This window comes from Toxotes jaculatrix, chromosome 24 (assembly GCF_017976425.1).
Source record: "Toxotes jaculatrix isolate fToxJac2 chromosome 24, fToxJac2.pri, whole genome shotgun sequence".
NCBI classification, from domain to species: domain Eukaryota; kingdom Metazoa; phylum Chordata; class Actinopteri; family Toxotidae; genus Toxotes; species Toxotes jaculatrix.
Window position 1 is genome coordinate 3,500,158 of NC_054417.1, and position 25,683 is coordinate 3,525,840.

The following is a 25,683-nucleotide window of genomic DNA, read 5'->3' on the forward strand; positions in this document are numbered from 1 at the left end:
TTTCATTGTTTTTCCTCCATCTTTCCATCGCCTCATCCTCCTCCTCTCTCCCCTCCTTACCTCTGTCTTCCCCCTCTCCCCCGATATGTCCTCCTCCTCTTCCTCCTCCTCCTCCTCCACCACCACCCCTCTCTGTCGCTCTGCTTTTTATAGCCATGTCTTCCCAGGGCTCAGCAGCTACAAAAGCCTTTTCATGTTGCCACTATAATTACAGCCTACACACTTGCACACACACACACCCACAGACACGCATGCATGCACACACACACACATACACACAGGAGAGGAGCACAGCAACAGCGCTGTGTCTTTGTGTCTGCATGTGTGTGCGTTGTGTGTGCGTGCTCCGCATGTGCTGTTATACACAAAAGGGTGAGCTATTTTTACCTCTCTCCCTCCCTCTCCTCCTCTCCACTACCCCCCACCCCTCCCCCATCCCCTCACCCCCTCCCCATCCCTCTCTGCCGCTGCTGCCAGCCACATTTGCTATGCTGAGCACAGGCAGTATCAGTCGAGCCCCAACATCCCTCCTCTCGCACACTGAACTCACACACAAGCACACACGAGCTGATGAAGGCTGCTCCCTCGGTATCCCTCAGATTTCAGGCTTATTTTAGAGCACCTCTGCAGCCAAGCATCTCTGCAAATTCACAGCTCGCTCTTTCCACCGGTCATGGATCAGGCAGTTGCTCAGGTGGCGGTAGCGGCACCGCGGCATGTGCTCGCCGCTGTGCGGATGACCTAAAGCCTGCTCTCTTGGACTCAGTTTCTTAACTGCCTGATTATCAGGTTTGTAGCTGGAAGCTTGTCTCAATGTTGCGGACCATATTTGAAGCGGAGTGTTCTCTCTCTCCCACAGAGGGGATCCTGGGAAAGGAGCAGCCGCTGGAGGTTCTGAAGACATCGGCGCTCAACCACATCCCAACAGGTTGGACTCTGTGTGTGTGTGTATGCATGAGCTCCTATAAAACCAAAGCCTGTGTGTTTACACCTACGTGATTTCACTATTAACCACATCCTGTGCGACTTTGCATGCATAGGTGTGCTTCCTAGGATGTGTCCGGTTGGCGTGATTGTTTCAGTCCAATCATAATTCAGTTGTTTTTGAAGTGACCTCACTGTAAAGATAGTCAGCAGCATCGTGTCAACGGCAACTCGCAAATGTGGTTTATGTAAATGATAGTTCAGTTTTGCAGAAGTCTTGAGAAGAGTCCATGCTTACTCTTGTTCTATTTATGCACTTATCTCGCAGTGCCATTTTGTTGAATGGAAATCCAGCTCCCTGAATGTAGACGCTGTGTTTGTGAGCTTGTGTGAAACTGTTGTCGGATGTCTCGAGAGGAACGGCTTCCAAAAATATACAGCAGAAGAAGAAATTGTGCATCTCGGTGATGTGTTCTCTGCAAGTTTCTGACACAGTTTAATCGTCCCTAAACAAATCAGAGACACCTTTTTTCAGCCGCCTCTTGTGGACCGAAGATATTGAAAAAATAGGTTTTCGTCTCTGAGTCCCCACCCGCTGCAAGTGTTTGGTCTTCTTTTTTAGAACGAAATCAAAACACCACCAAGTGCGGTACTGTATTTACAACAGCTTCCTCTGCCTCCAGAGAAAATGTAGATACAAATCATAGGTGTGAGGAAGAGGAAGGAGCACAGATGAAGCAGTAGAGAGGGAGGAGAGAGTAAAGAAATGAAAGGGGGGCACAGATGGAGATGAGGTAATCTGAAGGAGAAATGAGTCTGAAGTAATATATGCATAATGCATTATCTAATTCCATAATGGGGAAGCTTAAACTGTTCTGTGCGTTTCATTTTATGCCACAGAGAACAATCTGGATTTTCCCCTTAAAAAATAATGAAAATAGTAAAAAGGCGATTCATAATTTACTCCCCGCGCTGCTCTTTAGATTTGTGTGATTTCACAGAGCAGCAGTGAGCAGGCAGGTGCAGTTAAACACTCCAGCAGCAGAAAGCTCCGCCAGCCTGTTGCTATAGAAGAGCAAACAAAAACTAAGTTTTATCTTTCTCTTGTCCTGAACCTTCGCAGGCTTCACATGTTCTCTCAAGTTGTTGTTGGGGTTATTTTCTGCGTGCCTCTGGCTAGGCTGATAAAATATTGAAATTCACTGGAGTGACTTCATCAGATATTCTCGAAATCTGTTGTCTTGGATACGGAGCTGCTGGGGCCTCCACGTCGGTAGCGTGTGTGACCCGCACTGTTTGGATCTGCTGCTCGCAGGATGAGGAGAGTGCACCTGTCTGAGAGCAGTTGCATCCCTCCACTGCAGCCTGAAATATTTTCCATCATAGAAAATGCAAAATGCGATTGTTGCATCGTTGAAGTCCTGAAAGCTTTGACATCTAACCTTAGTGTAATCAGGTGCAGTGCTTTTTTTTTTTTTTTTTTTTTTTGGGATGCAAATCAGTGGTCGCTGCACCTGCAGGTCGAGCTACGTGACTCCAAGTAAACACCTGAGTTTGGTTTCAAAGCAGCTCTGCTTGTCTTACATGACTCTGCTGTTTGAACACCTTGAGCTTTTATTATGATTTATTTAGGCAATAATTTGACCTTATGGGACCTAATGTCTTTCTTTAAAAAAAAAATCTCTTTATTGAATCTTAAAGTCTTCCATAAAAATGTTCCCAAACACAGGAAGGAAAAAGAAAAAAAATTAATTAATAACTATTTTTATTTTTAATTAATTGAACACAGTGTTTTTCCAGCGTGTACCTGGTATCAGGACGGAACCAGGCAGACGTCCCTGTTCTTTCTCCGTCTGCACAGAGTGAGGAGTGTGATCGTTGCTTGGCCTCATCTGTCACTGAGGCCGAGCACGTTCAAAATGTATGATATGTGCTCATGGATCTGATTACTGTGCTGGCATAAAAGTCTTCACCACCCTTTATAACCGGGGCCAACCCGGGGAGCAAGGTGTGACATGCTCGACTGCAGTCCTGGTCCAAAGGCTGAGATGCACGTACTGCACCTCAGCCTTCACACGTCGTCCCCTCTATGTCTCACATGTTTATGTCTGTGCCTTGCATTCACCCATCTCCTTCCTCATAAGCTGCGATGCTGCAGACCCTTGTATGACGTCACTGAGAACGCGACAGGTCAGGACTTGCTTTTGGCAGAACAGGACTCGCTGCACCTCGACACGTCCCTCCGTCACGCCCTCCCTGTTCCTTCTCTCATCCCGTCAGAGCTCTGTCTCCTTCTTCAACAGGTCACGGTGTCGTTTCGGAGATAGATCACAATCAGTCCTTGCTGTGAGCTTATAACCGAGCAAAGCTCCTATCATCTGCAAGAGTTTGAGCTTTGTTGAAGGCAAAAGCCAGCGGGAGAAATTAAGGTTGGCTGATGTTCACCCAGTCCACCCTCAGAGACCAATCAGTAAGCTGAACGCAGCTTTTTCCCACCGTCAACAGATGTGCTACTTGTTGCCTCTTATCTCGCCCTGCTGCTAAATTCACTGTGAAACCCTTTACAGAACATCTCCTCTCCTTTGTCATCTCTGTGCATGGTTTTAAAAAAAAGATCTCGGCTACATTTTACTGAGGCCGCCCTAAACAGCTCCGCTCGGCTCAGTATGACATCTATTAAGCCTAACGAGTGTGGAGCTCAGGCAGTCAGACCGTGGGATATACACTCGGCGAACCGAGTCTCAAATCAGAGACGCCAGCCCTCTGCATTGTCTGGTATAAATAGATCTGCAATTGGATCCAGAAGAGTTGTGGAGTGTGCCCGAGGGGATGTAAACAGATTGTGATTTGTTGCGGGGAGATGGAGGGAAGAAAGGTGGGAGGGAGCTACTGAGCGGGCAAGGACGCAGAGAAGAGCCGGAGGATAGGGCAAGAAGAAGGAGGATGGAGGGAAGAGAGGAGAGGAACCTGCTGAAAGGGAAGGTGGTGAAGGAGTTTCAGAGGTGGAGCTGAAAGAGAAAATAACCTGTAGTAATGTCGTAAAAGGACAGGAGTGGAGAGATGCTTTTGCTCTGAGATGTTTAAATCTGCCGTGGAGATTCGCTCTCATGCTTCAAAAATGTTCCATATCAAACTTAAGGAAAGTTTGAACGCTGAAAGGAAAGAAGAGAATGGGGGACAGAAGTGTGAGGTCTCCACTCTTTCCCTTTGACTTTTCTCTTTCTGAAGCCTGTGCAGAATCAGGCCGCAGATGCTGTTGCTCAAACTCACGTTGATCCAGGTAAAGTTGTCAGTTGTGTAAGACTCCTGGACGCTGCTCCCGCTTCTCTCTCTCTCTCTCTCTCGAGATGGCACGTCGGTCCCTGTTTTGTTTTTTTCCGAGGGCCCCCATATTGTCTTCTATCTGTTGCACATCAGTAAACTGTACGTGTTTGACGTCAGTGCTTGTGTGTGAAGATGTGCTGATATCAGAGTTTATCTTAGTCAGGTTAAAGTCTGATCGGCTTCTCATTGGACACGAAGGCTCTTGATAACCTGCCTGTTCACCACTGTGCATGTTTCTGGTTAGTTATGGGTTTTTAATGAACTGCACTGCAACTGGAGTGCGTTTTATTGAGCCTGACCTGTTGCAGGGCTGCAGCTAATGATTATTTTCATCATTGATTAATCTCCTAATTATTTTCCCAACTTGCCTATAAAGTGTCACAAAAGAAAATGTCACAAAATAGTGAGAAATGCCCAAAGTAACTTCTGTTTAACTGCACACACACGCACAATTAAACTGAACTGGTGTGAATCACAAGCAACAAAACATTCAAATAAGAGACCTGTGCAATAACACAACACACAGTCAGCGTAATCCCTGATTAATGCCTGATTTTATTATGATCCTCCAGAATGTAAATATCTGGGGGAGCCTCCCTGCGGGGAAAGTCCTTACTCGGCTTCACCTGAAACCATTTTGTGGTTTTATTTGTTTGGGAAATTCTGGCAAATTCCAGGCCAGGAATTCGAGCACACAGTATTAAACCACACGAGAGGGAGAGAGAGAGAGAGACAGAGAGATGGTTATTATACTATAAAGGGGGGGGGGGCAAAGAAGACATGCAGCTGAATGGGACGTCTGCAAGTGAGAGGGAGAAGGAGGCAGAGACAGTCGAAGCGCTACAAACCGGTGTGGAGGGTTTTCCTTGGCTTTAGAAGCAAGGAAAGCAGGTCGAGCGGGGAAAAGAGCAGAGAGGGTAGGGAGAGAGAGGGAGACAGAGCGAGAGAGAGAGTGTGTGTGTGTGTGTGTGTGTGTGTGTGACGTTGGTTCCTGGAAAAGCAGAGGGCTGCAGAATAAACAGGCTGCATGCCTGAGACTGCCCTGTGATGTCACCACTGGGCAAGCAAGGGACGAGGGGAGGAGAGAGGGAGAGAGAGAGAGAGAGAGAGAGAGACGCCCATCAGGTTAAAACAGGAGAGGGGATGAACGAAGAGCCAAAAGTGACGGAGGTGGAGAGCAAGAGGAGAAGTCAGATGAACAGGAAAGGGAGCGTGCTGTTATCCCCTGTAACAGACTGAAGGAAGAAGGGAGGAGGAGCGGGAGGAAGTGCAGTGATAAGGAGGAGAGGACGAAGAGAGGAGGCTGCTGAAAAGAGGAGGAGGAGGAGAGCACTGATGGGTAACGACAGCACCATTACTCTCTCTCTCTCTCTCTCTCTCTCTCTCTCTCTCTCTCTCTGTTTTGTGAGCAATTAGCGCTGCCGGTGTGACAGAGATGCCATATGAGGTGTGTTTTGTGCATTTGCGTGCGTCACCATCAATAAGTGTGTGAGGCTGTTTGTGTTGTGTCAGGGACTCGATATCCGTAGAGGAACATTTTGTACAAGGAGAGTGTGTGTGCACGCGCTCGTGTGTATGAGTTATGGATTTGCATTAGCCAAGATTGGAGCCGCAATGCTTTGACAAGTGCAGTTTTCAGTCACAACCACGGCTCCTCTGCCCCGTCCTTCTTCCCTCTTCCAAAACCTTTGATACAGATTAACTCACTCTCTCCTTTGCTGGTTAAAACTAATATTAAGATGAGAAAAAAAAGAGCAAGGAAAATTTAAAATGAGAGCTTTTATCACCCGGACGTCGTCCGTCCGTCACAGTCTGTGTTTACCTTCGACATCAGCTTGCAAGTGACCCTGAAGACTTAATATGGAGTCCCTGTTGCTTTCAGCCTTTAGCCAAGACTCCTTAAACATCCGGAAGACGTTGACTCAGGATCTCAGACTGTGGTGTGACTCACACAGATCCAGGTAAAAAAAATACAGAATGTCACTGTAAATAGGAAGTTTTGATTATTTTCAAATCTAGCATATTGTTATGATGCAAACTTTCTCCACAGAATGATTCACCATTGTAGGAGTCAGTCTTTTCCAAACAAGCCCTCTCTCTCCTTCCCTTCTCGTCTCATCAGCTGCCAAACTGTTAGCGTCGTCGCTTCTAAAATGAGCAAGGGCCAGAGAGTGGCCAGAAAAGTGAGGGCGTCGCTGCATTTAATTAAATATCGAGCACCTTGTTAGGCAGATTCGAAAATGGCAAAAGTCTTGTAGCTCCTTTTTTCTCAGAAGGAAATTGATAGAGAAAGAAAGCGACTGCGGTGAAAAGAGGAATGAAAGAAGGCATCTTATGACGGGGAAATGTCAAACCTCATGTCCCACGGGTTGAAACAAATAGACTAATTTTCACTTTGAATGGCTGTAAGCAGATTACAAGACTGTGTCGACGTCTGACTCATATGTTGTTGTCATCCCACACATGACGGCAGTCCTTAAGGACCTGTTGCATGTTGTCGCTGTGTTCCTATGGCGTGGATGACAATGGCCGCGGGGATGCGTTTCACCTGCTGCACGAAAAACACAAAGGAGGAAGTGGAGTTTTGAAAGACGCCATATGGCTTTCATAATAAGTGATGCACGGCTACTGTTAGTCTGCACAGAGAGTGATGTTCAGGAGAAGAGAGAAGCTCTCTCCAAGCTTACGCCTGCAATCCATTTAAAGGATCTTCTATGAATGCTTTATGGCTTTGTTTTTCAAACGTGGCACGTCTCGGAGAATGATGTATCATAGATCAGATATGAAGAGAGTTTGTCTGCGCTGGGGCTCGACAGGAGATATCAGTAATATTCCAATAATGAAGCCTCTAGCAAGAGAGATGTGTCTATTTCTTGTCAGACAGCTCTTAAATCAGTTTGTCATAGTGGGCATGAGTGGCTGTTTAACAACTGATCATTGGCAGCTTCTTAAAGGTATTTTCACACTTCAGTTAATGCGATTTTGTTCGAGGCTCGAGTGCAACTGTGGCAACCTAAAAATAATCATGAGAAATCTCTCTGGGTTTTAGGCGCTTCGAACCAGTGCAGCACAAGTGTAACTTTGCCACTGGATAATACTTGCAGTGTATTTCCTCATGCAAGTGGCTGCATAAGTGTATCTGTGCGTTTGTCTGTGGCTCCGTAACCCTGCTATTAAGTGTGCCAGTGATGGTGTGTTTGCCTCTTTATTAACACAAAGTTCCAGGCAAGTATCTCTGGCTCTTGCCGTGCTCTCAGTAAACATGTAGGCAAATAATCAGCCAATCGACTCCTATTTATTCAGATTTAATGGGGAGGAAGCCGCGTGATTGGGAGGCTTCCTGTGCAGTGATTTGTGGGTGGCTGGCCCGGCTCAAGGCCTGCACCTCGCCAGGTCAATGCAATCTTTGTCAGATGTTACCGGGCTTCATGTGTAACTGCAGCATCAGTCACGGGTAGTGTGTGTGCAGCAGGTCTTTTTTTTTTTTTTTATTTCTTCAGATTTAAAAAAAAAATGTTTAATGTAATGTGAAGCTGTGTTAGCACCTCTGTCAGTGCAAGGAAGTCAGAGGACAGGGTTAGCCATCGTGAAGCTTTCATTTCAAAAATAATAACAACTAATAACCTTAACCTAATAATAATAATAATAACTTTATATATATAATTTTCAACTTGAAGCTCCTGTGAGCCCTCCTACCTACGGTGGAGATGAGAACTTATTTCTTAAAACGACAAAGCTTTGAGTCACTTTGGAAAAACCCTCTGACGCTTTCAGAACGGATGCTGGTGCCAGGTGCCGTTTGCAGTTTGGTGCCAGTCTTTTTATAATGCTCGATTCTGTATTGCTGAACAGGTACAGACATTAAATAACGTTTTGAGGAGCTTTGATTTAATCCCTTTCAGCTGCACAGGGTCTCTCCCTGCAGTTGTTCTCACTGTACAAACACTGATGTGCCTTGTAGGATCAGTGTGATGCACAGGAACGTGTTACAGTTATTTCCTTTGGCCACACGCACCTTTCTCTGTCTGTGTGATTATAACTCTGTTCCTCTCTCCAGTGGACATCAACTCGGCGCTGCCCTTGCGTCTCCCTCCAGCCGCCATCCCCATGGACCTGCGCGTGGACCATCACCAGCAACAGCAGCAACAGGTGTCCTCGCTCTCCCCGCCCGGTCAGCAGTCGCCCGGCTCCCTCGGAGGCACGGGCCAGGCCCCCGGTGGGGGCGTGGTGGGGGCCTCGGTTCGCGAGCAGCAGCTGCAGCAGGAGCTTCTGGCCCTGAAGCAGAAGCAGCAGATCCAGCGGCAGATCCTCATCGCCGAGTTCCAGCGGCAGCACGAGCAGCTGTCTCGCCAGCATGAGGCCCAGCTCCAGGAACACATTAAGGTATATCACATATAATTATTTATCCATGGCCTTTCAAGACACCACAAAAAAGTCCTAAAATTAAGAAAACTCTTAAATCATCATTTAAGGAAGGAAATCTGCTCTCAACTGTGCAACTAAGGATATTTGGCTTCTGTGATTCAGGGCCAGATGTGTGTTTAATATACATATATATATGTCCTTAATTTTGGGATTTTTACTTTACTTTTTTAACAGAGTTCACATTACAACTCAAATTATTCCTGCGGATACGCAGCACATCAGCCTGCTCGAAGATATTTGGCCTTTACTATCAAGAAAAAATAGCATCATAAATCATTAAAGCTGCAGCAGCCAGAACATGTACATAAACAAATACAATCAAAGCCGTGCACAAGAACAAGAGTACATTTCTGCTGAAGCCGTCCAAGAGACAACAGTCCAAAATCAAACCAGCAGCCCTGTCTCCCAAATCTATTTAAAACCTTACGAAACAAAGCAGAGACAGCTCTTAATTTGGTCTGCCACAGGATTCTTCATTAACAGACGAAACTCAGACCGACCGAGAGCGGCTTCATCACAGAACAGAGAGCCACACTGGCTTAGTTTACTTCAGCTTCAGGGATGGATAAAAGCAATATGAGGATGTGTTTATATTCAGAAAGAAAGTGTGAGAGATGGACTTTTGTAGCACTGGTGGAGTGTTACATAACTAAACCCTCATACAACAGCCCTGTTGTAGCCTTACTTTAAATATGAACATCCAATAATACATAGTGTGTGTGTTCAGAAGCAGCAGAAAAATAGAGGTGACTCTGGATGGTATTTGCTCTTCAGAAAATGAGCAGAGAAGGCAGAACTGCTTCACACGTCGAGCAGTACACGACACACAACAGATCAGGATCACATGCCCATATCGTAGTGACCTGGAAATACAAAGTGAATCTAGATCAGCACGCCCACGCTCTGAAGCTTTAATACGTCGGGGCCCAGGAGAGCGCCGGAGCGCTCCTGTGGGGCTGAAGTGTCACGTAAAAATATTCCACTGTTTGTTCTTTTCTGGAGTATTACTGCTGTAATATGAAGTGGAATACACACAGACATGCCTGAACTACTTCTTTTCTCAGGACTTGGAATAAAATGTCTAAAAATGGATTGAGGGGGCAGGAGATTAGATTGCACCGTGCTGGAATACATTAGTTTGAATTTAATGATTTTTATTTCTCGTGTAAGTTGATTCATACTGGAGGTTTTTTCTTTCCTTCATTGTTTCACCCTTTCATCTCCTCCTTCCTTCTTGCCTCACTCTGTCTTTTTTATTTCGTCTCTTCTGTCCTTACTGTCCTCCTGTCATCTTTATTTCTAGTCTTTCTTTCTTTGTGTTCTCGTGGGTGAATGGTGTCCATGGACTCGTCCTCTGGTGCTTTTCCTCTTGTGAGATTGTTGAGTTCCTGCTGTCGAGTTGTTTTGTGATGCTGAGGGATGAGTGATGCCGGCTGAAGGACCGTCTGGCCTGTGGTGGGGCTGCAGGACCACTCAGGTGGAGGCCAGTGACGCACAGCCTGAGCAGGGAGGCCCGGCCTCAATCAGCCCCATTCACAGCCCCTGTGTACACACACACACACACACACACACACACACACACACACACACACACACACATACACAGACAGACACACACATACACAGAGTAGTTGTACAGGCATTAAAACATACACATCCTCTCAAATGTCAGCAAACACACCATCACACGCATGCCCAGTTTGTGTCCACATTAGGGGCAGAAACACACACAGCTGCACGCACACACACACACACACACATGCACACATTCAAATGTCTGCACACACACACACATTTCTTGCATGTTAACAACAGGAAACTCTCACACAGTGAGAGATATTAGTCAGAAGGGAGAAAGGGAAAGTGTGTGTGCAGATCTCTGGTCTGTTGAGCCACAGGGGTTTTGGGTGTGTGTGTTGGTGTGTGTATATGGGTGTGGTGGTTACTTTGAGCCTTCCCACCCACTCAATCCTCGATCCCCAACCTTGATTGAAAGGCAAAAAAAAAATAAAAAAATTAAAAAATGGATGGAGGCTTCGGGCTGGACGCGGGCCAGCCATAGAGCCGGTGCGCTTTTCTCACGAGCGTCGCCTCAACCTTCCTCTCACCTTCAGCCACTAATTTATTCACCGACTTGTCTCAAACATTTGATTTGCCCTCACGGTAAACACAAGTGCATGTCCCAGCTACTGAGCGTCTATTTACGGTGCTTAAAAACGCCATCAGAAGTTGATTACACGCAGTTACAGTAACTGATCAAATATTGCCATTGGGTGTGCGATGATAAGGGGGAGAGGAGGGCAGAGCGTCGATTCCCTGGCACGTCAGAGAGAGGTCATTATGTGGCTGGCTGAGTGCAAGCACAGACAGCTTGCCTATTTATTGTATATTACAGAGACATTAAAGAGTAATTGGGGCTCTTGATTCGGTGCCGTGGGTCGTCAGAACGCATTAAGGCTCCACAGAAGGTGAAAGCATGTTCTGGGTCTCATTCAAGGACACTTCAATGGGAACAAAAGTTGCTTGTGAGCACATTCAGGCTTTTATTGGGATTTTATTTTTGACCTTTTGGTTACAAGACAAACCGTCAGGCCACAGCTAAGTGTGCTCCTTCAGTGTAAAGGCCTGAGGGACAGACTTTTATGTTTGAGGCATTTAACAGATGCTCTTCTCTCTCATTTCCTCAGTGATGAGGAAGTGAGCAGATTGGATTATGTGTCTTGCTAAAGCCTCATCCACAGTTAAATTGTTTATATTTATTTAAAAGCTTAAGCTTGTGGCCTGAGGTTTTTTTTTATGGTATTGCAAAGGTTTTATTTTATTGCTTCAAACACCTGTCGAACTTAATTATTTCAGATTGTGGCTTAAGCAGCCCAGGAGTGAAATGTAAATAGCTGCTCAAAGACGAGAGAGTGAGGACGAGCATTGGATGGTGACATACATCAGGTGAGCTGTTACTGATGCGATTCTGGTGGTTCTTCCTGCAGCAGCAGCAGGAGCTCCTGGCGTTGAAGCACCAGCAGGAGCTGCTGGAGCACCAGAGGAAGATGGAGAACCACCGTCTGGAGCAGGAGCTGGAGAAACAGCAGAGGGAGCAGAAACTGCAGCTGCTGAAGAACAAGGAGCGAGGACAGGAGAGTGAGTAGAAGCAAGACGGGAAAATTGATATCTGTCATTTGGAGCAGCTCAAAATTTTTACATTTTCCAAAGTCCAAACATCACAGGAAGCCACGTTTCTTGCTAAAATTTTAACAATAACTTAAAAATGCAACTGAGTCTGACACCTAACTCCGACTGAGAAGGTTTTTTTGTTTGGTTTTCTCTCACCTTCCATGCAACATAGAAGAAGTTGTTTTACAGTTCTTGTCAGAAATTCTGTAACAAAAAAACCCAAAAAGTATCAGGAAATCAGTCAGAATAAGAAACAGCTCAGTGTTATTAGCCTGTAAATAGATGATTTTTTTGAAACACAGAAATCCAGGCACAAACATCAGACTTTAGACCTGAAGCAGATTCTTCGGGTGAAGGTTTTTGGTCCGCCCCCCTAACACTGCTGATGATAGACAAAAATGTTAGTTTCCTGTCCTCGCAAGAGCTCTTCATTCAAAACTCTCCAAGGCTGGAAACGACCGCTAAGATCAGCGTTCACAGAGTGTGTTTCTGTGCATGCAGGTGTGTATGTGTGTGTGTTTGCATATCTATGTATTTCCATTTTACTTGGAGAACCTGTGTATTTACTGTGGTAAACGAGTTGTATTAGCCGGTGGCCTTGGCGGCGGCTAAGCTGAGTTATTACCTCTGCCTGCTGGATGTCTCTCAACAGTTCATTGAGAGACATCCAGCAGGGTGGACAGGAGTCCTTGAGGGCAGTTTACACACTATATGGAAAGTGGTTACGGATCGAGACTGCATCCGTGCGAGTCGAGTGTGTATGTGTGTGAGAGAGAGGGAGAGAGAGTGCACAGTGTGTTTGCTCTCACGTGTACCTGCGCGAGTGCGGTTTGTGGCCTTCAATATTCTCAGCATTTTGCATCGTTTTTGCTTCTTTTTCCTGCGTGGTTTCAAAATCCTTTGCTCCTCTGGTTGTGATGATCAAGCTCCAGACCTTTTGGAAGGTCACAGATTCATTATGGGATGAGCGTAGGGCCGCATCTAATGATTACTTTCAGTATTGGTTCATCTGCTGATAATTTCGAATTGTTTGGTCTCAGAACAGAGTGAAAAATCATAATTTCCTAAAGCTCAAAGTGACATCTTTAAATCAGACATCACCTGATATTGTGCTGTGTTTCTTAAGCCTAGATGATGCAAGAATTTTAATTCAACAAATCAACTTTAAAAGGACTGTACCTTTTATTTTCGAGTCATCTGACCATTTCTGATTTCCTTTCCTTTTATGTCCTGTAAGCTCTCTGCTGTCTCTTAAACCAGACTGAACCACTGGTGGGTCAGTTATTACAAATCCGTGCGGTGCAGCCAAACTGGCTGGAAATCAAAACTTTTTTTGGAAGCTGATGTTTACTAAAATGCCACACATATCAAGCAAGTTTTTGGGGGAACAGTGTCTAAAAATATACATAAAATGATAATGTTGAAGACCTCAATGAATATATATCTGTGTATATATATACAGTATGATTTATAGTCAGACATAGTGGATTAGGAGGATTTGTTTCAGTCTTATGGGAAAAACTGAACGCTGAGTTATAATTGAACTTGTTTGGTGTAATTATGGCAAGATGTTTTAGTCACTGCTTCAGACCAACATGTGCCAGCTGTCCATGATAACGTGGCCTTTTTTTCACACTCCGGCGCAGGCTTTCTGCAAGGTCTTAATAATCAGTTGTTGTGGCCAATTTGTGGCTTAAATTGCGAACTTTCATTCCGGCTTATAACATAACAAATGTGGTCCAAGGAGGATTTACATTTCCTGCATTCTATGAAGGATTTTTCCGCCTTCTCCATTCTTCTCAATCTCAATATAATAATTTTCTTCTTACCTTTCTCTGTCAGGTGCCGTAGCCAGTACTGAGGTGAAGATGCGTCTTCAGGAGTTTGTCCTTAACAAGAAGAAGGCCCTGGCCCAGCGGAGCCTCAACCAAGGAGGCCTCCCCAACGACGCTCCCTACTGGTACCGGTGAGGAACATTTGATGCTTGATTGAATAGAGTCAGAAAAGTAGAATAGATGCATATTATTCATCTCGCCGGTGTTCACAGGCTACAGCTAACCCAGCTAGTGGTATGCATGGTACCATGATACAGTAAGGCAGAGACACACATGGAACAATCAGTATCACCTCAGTCAGCCTGAGAGCTGGAAAACAATGAAATACCATGGCTGCCTTTCTTGTTTTCCTGATTCTTTGTAATGACTATAAGCAGTAGAAAACAGTGGGAGCTATCTGCAGATCATTAGAAGTTTGCAGGGTAATTCTCTCTCTGACAGCAGATGAATAATGTATTGGGCTGTGTCTTAATCTGTCAGCAAGCTTCCCCTCTTCCTCACCTGCCGCACTATATGAGCCTGACTGAGAGATGGATCGAGCAGGGTTATAAAACAAAGACGGGAATACACATGCACGCTCACACACATACACGTGAGAGCAGGATATTGGAACCTGATGATAGGGGCTCTTACGCTGAAGGCTCGGCCTTGAATGTTTATTGTAGCATCTCTGGAGCCCTTTGCAGGTGTGTACACTTGCCGTTTCCTCTTTGCCGTGTGTAGTCGGCCGTCACATGCATTCATTGTCTGTGAGTACCCGTTTACACTCTGCATGACTGGAAACGTGGTCATGCAAAGCAAAGATTTCATTATGCAAATTGACACGTCAGTCGTATTTTGGGTAAATAAATCTGTCGGTCAGACTCTAAAAAGATGGAGGAACAACGATAATTCATTACAGATGTATTCATATGTGAGCAGCATTTTTGTTGTAGGTGGCTGTGGTGGAGCTGACTTAAAGTCTTGAGCAGTTTAACATGCAAAACTCCGGTATTGTAAAGCCACTGTTGCCTGTAATTGAATCTTAAATCTTATTTTGCAGGGCAGTTTTTTTAAAATTTAAATTAACTTGTTTAATAAATGTTGAATAAAAGTAATAAAAGTTGAATGTAGAGAAGAAAAAGAACAATATTACTCTCTGAAATGTAGTCAAGTCAGAACCTCAGCACTGTACAAAGTACATTCCCTGAGTGAATATGCTTAGTTACTTTCCACTGCTGCTGGTTTGTAACATCACCTGAAACTATCATAAAATATCTGAACATTGTACTTGAACCATGGAAATAATATTCAAATTATGCTTCCTGTGATTATGTATTTCATTTTGACACAGTAAAAGCACTAAAAACATAAAATGAAAATACATAACCAAATAAATAATGTTACATAATCTGGATGTGTGACCCAGTGAAACACCCACCAGTGGTCCTTCTATATCCTGTCTCCCTCCTTTTCAGCGCCTTTCTCTGCCTAATGTAAATTCACTCGCTGGACTCTCGGCCCCCTCAGTTTTGGAAGAGATGAGCATGTGTACATCCGCTAGTCAGGAACATGCATTTGGGCCGAAGCCAGCTCGGCTTAACTTTGCCTACAAACACCACCTTATTCTGTAGGCAGTGAACAGATGGCAGCACATGTCTGCAGCCTTGCCAAGGGATTTGCACGATGCTTTAATCATACAGATCTATGACAGCCATGAAGTTAGTTACTTTGTTGGGATTACTCATTCAGTCACATGTTCACAGAGTTATAAGTGTTTGGCCTTGTTTCACACGATTTTGTGATATCGGTGGCAACTTTAACACTGTATGTGTTTGTTCTATAGCAAAACCCAGCACAGCTCTCTGGACCAGAGCTCGCCTCCACAGACTGGCGTGTCCACCTACAACCACCCTGTGCTGGGTGTCTACAACCCCCGGGATGACTTCCCACTGCGAAAAACTGGTATATCACACACACACACACACGCTTTCACACACATGCTTACACTCTTAGTTTTGGCAGTGCAGGGCTGTCTGTTTGCTTGTATGCAGGCTCATGTTAACACACACACACATTTTGGAACTGTAACGTCCAGTAGCTGCTATGCGGACTCACGTCTAGAATAATTTAGATGGCATCAGACCTCTGCACCATTAATCACGTCCACATTAGGCTGTCAGGGTCTCCCAGCATCCCCCACATGAGAGTGTTAGAGAGCATGTAAGCGTAGGTGGCTCAAGAGTTCAGTGGAGTGAGAGTTCAATAGAGTGAGAGAGGTTTTTACCATTTTAGCACCTGATGTTTTATTAGATTTTAATAGTTCCTCAACCTCAGGGGTTGTTTTGAATCAGATGTTGCTCAGCAGTGTCTAAAGAAAGCTGACAGTCTTCATAATTACAAAATTACCTCATTTAGCCAAGATTTAGAGAGTCCTTTATAAACTCAGCTCAGATTCTTCAAGATTTCAGTTTGTTTTATGATTTTCACTGATGTTTAGTATAACTTGGATGCTGGCTGTTTTGCATTGCTGGACCTTTTTGCTGCCTTTAATTTGCTTGATAATTGTATTTTACAGCTAAGTGGTTCTGACAGGTCTTACTTGAGGGCTATGTCAGTTGGGAAAATCTCCTCTTGCAGTGCAGCAATTACTTTTGGGGTTCCCCAGGGCTCTATTCCTGGCCCTTTATTGTTTTCAATTTACATGCTACCTCTGGGTCAAGAGCTTCACAACCGCAATATTTCTTTTCACTGTAATGATCATGAGACACACACAGCAAACCCATCAGACCTCTCCTCTGTGTACTCACTCAACCTTCCAGACATCAAGGCAGCAGTTTACTGGTGTTAAATGCTGATGTGTGTTCGTCTTTGTGCATAAAGTGAATAGGTCCGACTGGGCTCACAGTGCAAATAGAAGGCCAGAAATCTTGGGGCGGTTTTCAACTTGAATTTAAATTTCAGAAAACATTTCAGTGGTGCAACAAATCTGTCGACTCAGGGCTACTTTCCGAGAAATTAATTGACCTCTTTCAGCTGGTACAAAACACAGCTGGCACATTCAACCCATTACTGCTCCAGCTGCGTTTACACTGCTGCAGGAAGCCATAGACTTTTGGGTAGTTTCTGTCCTACATTTCGCAAAAATTTACCATCTCTACTCATTATTTGTAATACTTTCAAAGAAATCAGCATGCTGGCAGATAAATCACAACATCTTAGAAATGTAAGCCCATTTTGTCCAATTTTGGCAACTCTGCACTGATTACCTGTGTCCTTAGGAGTTGATTTTAAATGGTCTTTTAATTAATTTTACTTTAACTTTCTTATATTTTATTTTTTTGTGGTTTATTTTGTATAATAAACCTTTATTTTCTTTCTTTGTTCTTCTTGCTGTAAACCCATAAAGCCAAAGTGCTATTCAAATAAAGGCCATTAACGGGCTGCACTTGAATCCAGAATCACTGCTGCTTCAAGTAATAGCTGTACTACTACACAAAGTAGATCCAAGGTTTTTAGAAACAGGGAGTTTGCGTTTTCTTTTTAAAGGGTGACAAACCTTGTCAGAAAACATTACAAGTGCTGAAACTCCACAGAGTGCACCACTGGAAAAAAGTTTTCTCACTTTTCAGGCTTCAGTGCTGTAAGTACAAAAGCCTTCACAAAGTAAAACCAGCTGTTTGCAGTGTGTTTTTGTCAGGTGTGTGTGTGTACAGCTTTATGTGTGTGTGTGTGTGTGTGAAGTGTGAGTGAGCGGTGTGTGCGGTGGTGTAGCCGTGAAGCAGCGGTCGTCTTACAGTGCAATTATTCACTTAGCGCGGCGGCAGGCGGCTACAGCCAGCGCTGCAGCCCTGTTGACTCTGAGCCTCCGGGCTCCTGGATACGACAGCAGATAGACCACAGTTGACGCTGGCCTACACAGCTGCATTCCACCCTGAGAGAGCTGAGGAAGAAGAAGAAGAGAGGGAGGAAGAGAGAAAGAAAAGATGAGAAACGAGAGTAAAAAGAGAGGCAAAGAGAGATGATGAGGTGTGAGGAGAGAAGAGGAGGAAGATGGGGAATGAGAGATGAGTGGAGAAGCTTTTGGTGGCTTCTCTGCCCATTTAAAAGACCTCAACACACTTTTTTTCTTGTCAAAAAAATATTTGAGGCGAAGGATGGATAGAGTGTCGGTTTCTTTTTAAAAGCACAGAAAGATGAGGAAGATGAGAGCACAGAAAATGAGAGCTGGCAAGCAGGATTTAAACTTAATCCAGCAAGTGGCACAATGATGCCACACTCCCACAAACTTGCTTCATGTAGAGAAAAGAGGAAAAAAAAGGCGGGAAGATGGCAGGGAGTGAAAAGCTCGTCCCTGGAGTGTCAGTTTGTCTCTTGCTTTCTATAAGGCTGAGGATTGTGCTCGACTGCAGAGAGAGGAGAGAACCTGTGCCACCCTGATATTTGCCCACAGCGATGACGTGCTTTGCGGGGTTTACTTATGGTAATACCAGCTCGGCAGAGGTTAGAGGCTCTTTTATATCACCGCCTGCCCATAAAGTAGAGGACTGGCACCCCGGGCTCCCAGCAACCGTCAAAGGAAGCAACAGCACTCTTTTGTGCATATCCCATCTCCCCTTTTACAGTTTGGAAATTTAACGCAGCTGATATGCACGTCCACGGCACAGTTTGACCAGTGTGACAACAGAGTACACTGAAGATGGTTTATGACATGAGAAAAGTTTTAAAAGGACGATCCCTAAGAATTCAGTCCTGGTTGATTTGATCTTTGCAGAGTATAAATACAATGAATCACAATTGTTGATTGTTTCTTGTAACTCTAATGACCTTGCCACACTTTCAGTTCGTGTTGCGTGAGAAGAGCATCAGCATCAGCCAAATGGAAGCCTTTAACGTCATGAAGTCTTCCTATACAGGACAAATTTAGGGCTGAGAGAGCATGGCATGAACATACAGTGTGCCTTGTCTGGAGCGTGTTCTCGAGGGGTGGGAAAGTTTGAGGCCCTCTGACTCATTGGGCTCTTTGATAGGGGCAGATCAAGGCATACTGTTCCTGTCTTTTCACTGATGAGCCAATGTGTTTTTGTGGCCTAACTGGGGCAGCACGTCCTTCACATGGATACAATGGCACATAGGCAGACTGGTACTGCGCAGTACATGGCGGCGGGTTGATAACCAGACTGAGCTGCTCGCCCGTGAATAGAAAGCACCATGCGGCTGTCTGAATACAGGATGTCACTCGCTGAATACACAGCCTTTTACCTCCGTTCTGAGGCCCATTTTAACTGGCCAACAATGCACCATTTGTGCATTGATATCATGTGTGATTGTATGTGCTCGTGCTTCCCTAAGGCGTGTAACAAAGCCTTAAATTTTTTATGAAGTGCTTCAAAAAAAGAACCCGTGATCGGATCAGGTTAAGGCTTTGTAGCACGAGCTGTAATTTCCAAATATATACGACAATGATGTTCATGCAAGTCATGTTGTCATACTTTCCTTGAAATCAGTTAATCTGCCAAAATGGAAATAATTCAATGCAGTAATTTCCAAAGCTGAGAAACAGAGAAGGAACATGGATCCGAGACACGCTTACAATCACGCAGCCTCTTCGATTTTCTTCCAGAGACATCGCCTTGTATTTTAGCAGCTGCATTTCTCTAAGCACCACATTATGTTGTTTTCTCTTTAGTCCACTCAGGTCAAGTCACTTTTATTCATATGGGGCCAAATCATAGCTGAAGTTATGTCAGGGTGATGTTTATATAGATCAGGTCTGGACTGCACTCTATATAATATCACTCAGCAGCAGAGGGAACCTCTCTTCACAGGTATTGATATTTTCTCCATCGATTCTTCTTGGCTTTGACTGTGCCTTTGCTGTCATACTGGATCATTCACCTTTTAAAATCTGTACGAACCAAAAACCTAATTACGGCTTCAACAGGCTAATTACTGTCCCTTTTTGTAGTGCAGCCCATTTGCTTAGTATTCTTCACGAACGCTGACTGTCCTCTGATTTTATTCTAAATTCTAAAAAACTCAGTTCTGTCATTAGTTTCTGAATCTGTAAATTATATCTAATGGCTTTTTATGTTTTGATAGATCATTTCAGTCAAATCTGTTAGAAAAAGGTCACAATATTTTAATTATTTATTAAAATTACATATTTTTATGGAATCATGATTTTTTAATGGTAAAACTGATGTCACAAGGTTAGAAAATCGTCTTAGCCAAATATTTAGGTACTGTGTTTTGGTTTTTTGGGGGGCTGAACTGTCCATTATACCCTGTTGACCTGGAGTTTTGAAGCCTTTGCAGTTTTCTTTTGCAGAATACTTCACACTTTGTTTCCAAAGATCTAAAAATCTAATTCAGGGACAGGGAACCTCAGAAATCCTGAATAGAAATAAATTGGCTCTGCAGACTCCCATGAACATTAGCTGGTTTGCCTCCATCTGGACCGAGCTCTCCCTCCCACTTTGTGTTACTGTACCTTCACACTTCATAGTTCACACTTCACTCTTTTCCACACATTTATTTTTACCTGACACTTAATGGGAACAAGTTCATTTTTGATGAATGTTTCTTAAAAGGATTTCTCAGGGAGGTTTGCTCGGGGGAAAGTGGCTTTTGAGGATCCGTCTCTGTACCTTCAGTTTTCAAATAAAGGAGGCAGAGTAGCAGATTAATCTGGTTGTGTCATAATCATGGTTAGTTGTGTACCACATTTGGATTTAGCTCTCCTTTTGATGATTAAAAATTGGATAATGAATAGTGAAATTATCCAAGGCCGCTGATTGGCAGAGCAAAGTAAACAAAGCATTAGCCGCCATGGCTGGAGCCAAGGTGACATGCCGTTCCCTTCTCCCTGTCTCCATTCACAAGTCTGTGACAGCGAAAACAAAAGACCAAAAGGCCTTTTGGCAATCAGACATGGCTCCCAAATTGGAGCTAATTGCTTTTTAGCTGCGATGTCTTTGGGAAAATGGATCAGAATTTGGCTTGTTCAGAAAGCATCTAAATAGGAGGCAGGAATCGTGCAGTAAATGAAGAGCAGCGTGTAACAGTTTGTCTGCCAAACAGGTTTCATAACAGAGCAGCTCTGTGGAAGGTGTTCCATGACAGATCAATGTGAACAGCTCCCAGTTTAAGCTGAAAGCCTGTGAGACTGTAGCTCAGGTAACTCTCCCACCCTCTTCAATGATTTGTCCAAAGCTGCACAGCCGCCAGTTATCTGCTTAACATCACAGACGCCGACAGGGGTGTTGGAGAGCTGGAGCTGGCACCACGAACAAAAATCTCCCAGTTTGAAGCAGGAGAAACAGAATAGGTGAAGATGTTGGTTTTGTAAATGAATGACAACAACAACAAATCTTTACCAGTTTTAAAAAGCTCCAGACTAACTTTCTGAGCACAGAAACACCAGGCAGGACACATGAATAGATAAAACCACGCAGAAACGGTTTTATTTGGATTCTAACAAACAGCAGCTCAGCAGCCAGACTGTGAATGAATGAATCAGTCATTGTTGGTTCGTCTCTCTCCATCCTCCTTTCAGCCTCGGAGCCCAACCTGAAGCTGCGCTCCCGGCTGAAGCAGAAGGTAAGCGAGCGGAGGAGCAGTCCGCTGCTGCGCCGTCGAGACAGCCCCATCACCACCGCCAAGAAACGCTCGCTCGACATGGCAGGTAGGAGACACACACACACACACAGCTGTCTGCAGTTCAAAAACTGTTATTTTAGGCTGCTGTATTTTCCTGTGACTCTGTGTATTTGATTTTTTTTGTGTGTGTGCATGTGTGTGTTTCAGACTCGGCGTGTAGCAGCGCCCCCGGCTCAGGCCCAAGCTCCCCAAATAACAGCTCCAACAACATCCCCAATGAGAACGGCATCACTGTGTCAGTCTCCAACAACACAGAGGTAACACACACACTAGTAACTAGTCTAGAGAAAGTAACTAGTCACTTCACTGTTATTAGTCTCATTTAGTTTTATTTCCTTATCCCAAATGAAGTCACAGACATAAAACACTCTGTGAGTCCTGGTGATTTTTGTGCAGTTTAATCAGTTTACTCTTGGATTTTTATCTTAATTCTTCGATCACAGGCAGTTCTACAGTGCATCTCTCTAACCCTGAACCTGGGAGCTGCTGGTCGTAAACAACAATTTTTTTGGGGGGCTTTTACTCGACAGAAACGTTTTAGCATCAAGTCATGGCCAAGATGCTGATTTATTTCTCCCCTGCAGAAAATAACATTATTTGGGAACATTAAATATGACACCAAATATTCATTATTTTTAGCATAAAGCTTTCACAGTGTTTATAAAGGTTGTATATTTCATGGCACAAAACATGAGCTATAGACCGTCTCAGTCTTTGTATAAGATGAACCCTAACGTTATAACTGAGAAAGCATACATTGCAATACTTACACACAGCCTACATAAATCTAAACTATAAATAAATAATGCATCCATTTGCTGTCAGAGTAGCTTTGCTCTGTTGTGTGGACGCTGGGCTACAGGTGCTAGTTATTAGCTCTTTAAACTTAGCAGCCTGAAGCACAGAGGCTCCTAGTGAGGGATGTTCTGATGATGGATCTGCTGGTGGGGGGCAAACGTAGCTCCTTCCCCATGTGTGGATGTATACTGGTGTAGTGTTTTCCTGTGTGCTGGACTTTTTTCACAATGCAAACACAGATAAATCATTTAAATGTGCTTCCCAGGCGTCTCTGGCCCAGAGGCTGTGCAGCGGCGCTGAGCGGGGCTCCGTTAACCAGCTGTCCCTCTACACTTCACCATCCCTACCCAACATCACCCTGGGGCTGCCCGCAACTGCCACGGCCACTGCTGCTTCCAATGTAAGGAAGAAACTGCTGCCAAGCTGCTGAAATTGATCGCAGATTGACTGTTTGCATCTATTAAACTGTGAATGTGTTTATTTGGGGTGTATTGTCTGTGGCAAAATCAGTCCTCACACTCACTCTCGCTTCCCCTCCCAGGTGACCTCGGCCCAGCAGGATGGAGGTCTGCAGCCGGCCCTCTCCCTCAGCCCTCCCTTCCTCTCTGGTGGCCACTTGACCCCCTACCTGGCTGAGGCGGGAGCAGGAACAGGCGGACATGGTGCACACAGTCCACTGCTCCAACACATGGTGCTCATGGAGCAGAGCCCGGCACAGAGCCCCCTGGTGACAGGTGAGAGTAGTAAATTTTTACTTCAGCTTCTAGTGGATAATAGTGATAAAAGCAGCAATGCGGGCTGGATGAGTGGGGGTAGTTTTGGTAGAATGAATGGTAATGACAGGAAAATCAGCAAATAACATGCAACTGTGACTAAAAGTAAAATGATTATTCAGTTTTGCTCCTGAAATTCTCTGGCGACACACACAAAAAGAAAAGCATCACCACACTCAAAGAGATGTGTGTCTGTGGTGCACTGTGTGCACCCTCACACTGACAGACGTCCATTCATTAGCTCAAACTAATGAGCTCCTTTCATATGTCAGCGTATGCTATGAGAGTGTGACATGGTTGCATTGTGCGCCCTTTTCCCATCAGCTCATTCACAGACTACCACATTGCTGCTATTTTCAGCGGGGCATTAGCAGTGAATGGGCAGTGACGCACATACAGACGCATGTATGTGTGTGTTCGAACACAAAAACGTACAGACAAGGACGTGTGCACGCCCACGCACAGGCCAGGAGCAGAGAGCGAATTTTTACAGCGCAGATGCAATAAATTACTTCTCAGTTCAGACAAGGGAAAGTCATGTTTTCAGCCTCTCCATATCAAAGTACCACATATCAGCTCCTGCCTCCTCCTAACTCTTTCCAGCTCCACAGTTCCATGTGGTAGCTGTGCATCTGCAGGCTTTTCGGAAGCACTTTGAAAATACTCTGGTAATCATTTTCTCTGATATTTGCACAGCAATCAAGCTTCTCAGTTCATTTCCCGGGCTCGACTGGGTCTGTTTTCCTACTTCTCTCGTTGGGATGATGCACTGTAAATGGACTGTTCACTTTTCCTGGCTTGTATCATCACAATAGAAGAATCGCAGTATGGCAGCACAGATGGCGGTTTTTATTTGGTTCACAAATACATCTGCTAACTAATCTTAGGTCCAACACCAGTCAGAGAGAAATTTGCAATCCATGTGTTCATGTGTGTGCATCATATATTTATCTTATATTTTAGGACTTTAGCTTGAAGTTTCATCAGTGCAGCTCAGATTCTAGCGTTTTCCTCAGGTGTCCTGCATTTTAATCCAGCTGTGCATCAGCTGCCTGACAGTCCTCCCCTTCCCTCACACATGAACAGCATGAACCTTTCCTGACTGGACAGCGACACAGCTCTCTGGGCCGTCGCTGAGCCCTCTCCGCTTCTGGTTTTTAATCTGGAAAAACACGGTGGCTGTTCTGGAAATGTTGTCATATTTCCCCTCAACTAGCCACCAAAATAGACCATGCAGTCACACAACCATGAATCATTATGACACCTAGTCTAAATAGTAGTTCATGAGGTTCAGGTGCTTGGAGTGGCTGTTGTTCTGGTTGACTTTACCTCGTGCAGATATACACTGGACTTATCTGGTGCTTATGTCCTGGCTTATGTCCTGTCCCCACAGCACGTCTCTCTTCGGCAGCAAACGTTGAAGTGTATATATTGTGTGTTCTACAGGATACAACAGCTAAAGCAAAGGAAAATGCAGGAAAATATAACTGAGCTTTTGTCCAGACAAATGTGGAACAAAGCCGGTGTTAGCACCGACTCTGTGGTCTTGGGTTTCACCTCCTCCTCTAACTAAAGTCTTCCTTGTTCTTGTCCTAGGCGTAGGTGGCCTGTCCATGTCATCGGCGTCCATGGCCAAGCTGCAGCGGCAGCACCGGCCCCTGGGGAGGACTCAGTCGGCCCCGCTGCCCCAGGGGAGCGCTGCCCAGGCTCATGCCCAAGCCCTGGCCCTGCAGCAGCTGGTGGTCCAGCAGCAGCACCAGCAGTTCCTGGAGAAGCACAAGCAGCAGTTCCAGCAGCAGCAGCTCCATCTCAACAAGGTGAGGGGTGGAGACAGAGTTTCATCTTTTAATTATTCTCACTCTAACTTTCTTCCACACTCTTTTTGGTTGAGAAGATGCTTGATTCTTCTGAACATTAAAAAAAAGAGAAAATTAAGCTTCTAATGTAAATTTTAATATTGAATTGCAATTCACAGTATTTTCTTAACTCCCTGGTTTTTTTTGTTCTGAAAGTTGCACGTTGTCATTATTATTATTATTATATAACATGTTAGACAGAAGAGGCCACAGATCTGAAGTTACATTCAAATAAACTGATAATTAATTAGGCCTTGAAGCCACCGTGGGCCTGCACAGGAGCTGTAGTGTAGTTGTTTGTGTGGGCGGCAGCCAGTAACGTGTTGTAGCTGTGTGTGTGTATGTGTGTGTGTGTGAAGTCCTTGATTTTATTCAGCCGTTTTCTTTCTCTCTACTTCTCCCTCTGTAGTATTTTTGTTTGCGAGTAGGTGGAGGCAGGTTTGGGTTAACATGTATAGCAGTGTGTGTGTGTGTGTGTGTTTGTGAGAATGTTTGCATCCACGTCTCTGTGTGACTGTGGCTGAGACGGTTGCCACGGGCTGCAAGGTAACTGTGCGCTGCCATGGCAACAGAGCGGAAGCCTTAGCCTAATATGGTCAGGGAGGAAGCGAGCAGCCGATGCTCTGGATGGCTTTACCTTTTCGAGCAGAGTACTCGCTGGAGGAGAGGTGGGTGGATGAAACAAGGGATTTCCTCTCCTCCTCCTCTGCCTCCCCCGCTCTGCTCTGCTCTCTTTCACTCCCTCCATATGTTTCAGAGCTCTCGAGCAGCAGCTTTTCACACAAACATCTCTATAACAGCCTCTGGCACGCCAAGGACGGATACTGCAGGAGTTTTGTCAGGACTAAAATGAAAATCTCCACTTCAAGCTTTGTTCTATTCTGTAGAGTTAATGAGGATTCAGGAGTGTAGAAGAGCTGCTTTAGTTCAGTTTTA

At 44.8% G+C, this 25,683-nt stretch overlaps 1 protein-coding gene across 4 annotated transcripts in view; it reads left to right on the forward strand.

The window, feature by feature from the left end:
• Positions 1-25,683, forward strand: part of LOC121178115 (histone deacetylase 4-like) — a 47,305-nt gene that overhangs the window by 14,436 nt on the left and 7,186 nt on the right. For 2 of the 4 annotated variants that reach the window (XM_041032637.1, XM_041032638.1), the window contains exons 3-12: positions 860-928; positions 8,306-8,631; positions 11,661-11,811; positions 13,687-13,810; positions 15,505-15,623; positions 21,217-21,345; positions 21,468-21,577; positions 22,384-22,518; positions 22,660-22,852; positions 24,488-24,708. In XM_041032637.1, coding sequence (XP_040888571.1) covers positions 860-928; positions 8,306-8,631; positions 11,661-11,811; positions 13,687-13,810; positions 15,505-15,623; positions 21,217-21,345; positions 21,468-21,577; positions 22,384-22,518; positions 22,660-22,852; positions 24,488-24,708 — 1,577 coding nt within the window. Of the gene's footprint in view, positions 1-813; positions 929-5,449; positions 5,588-8,305; positions 8,632-11,660; positions 11,812-13,686; positions 13,811-15,504; positions 15,624-21,216; positions 21,346-21,467; positions 21,578-22,383; positions 22,519-22,659; positions 22,853-24,487; positions 24,709-25,683 lie in introns of those variants that run through there. The other 2 variants (XM_041032636.1, XM_041032639.1) reach the window with 2 other exon arrangements.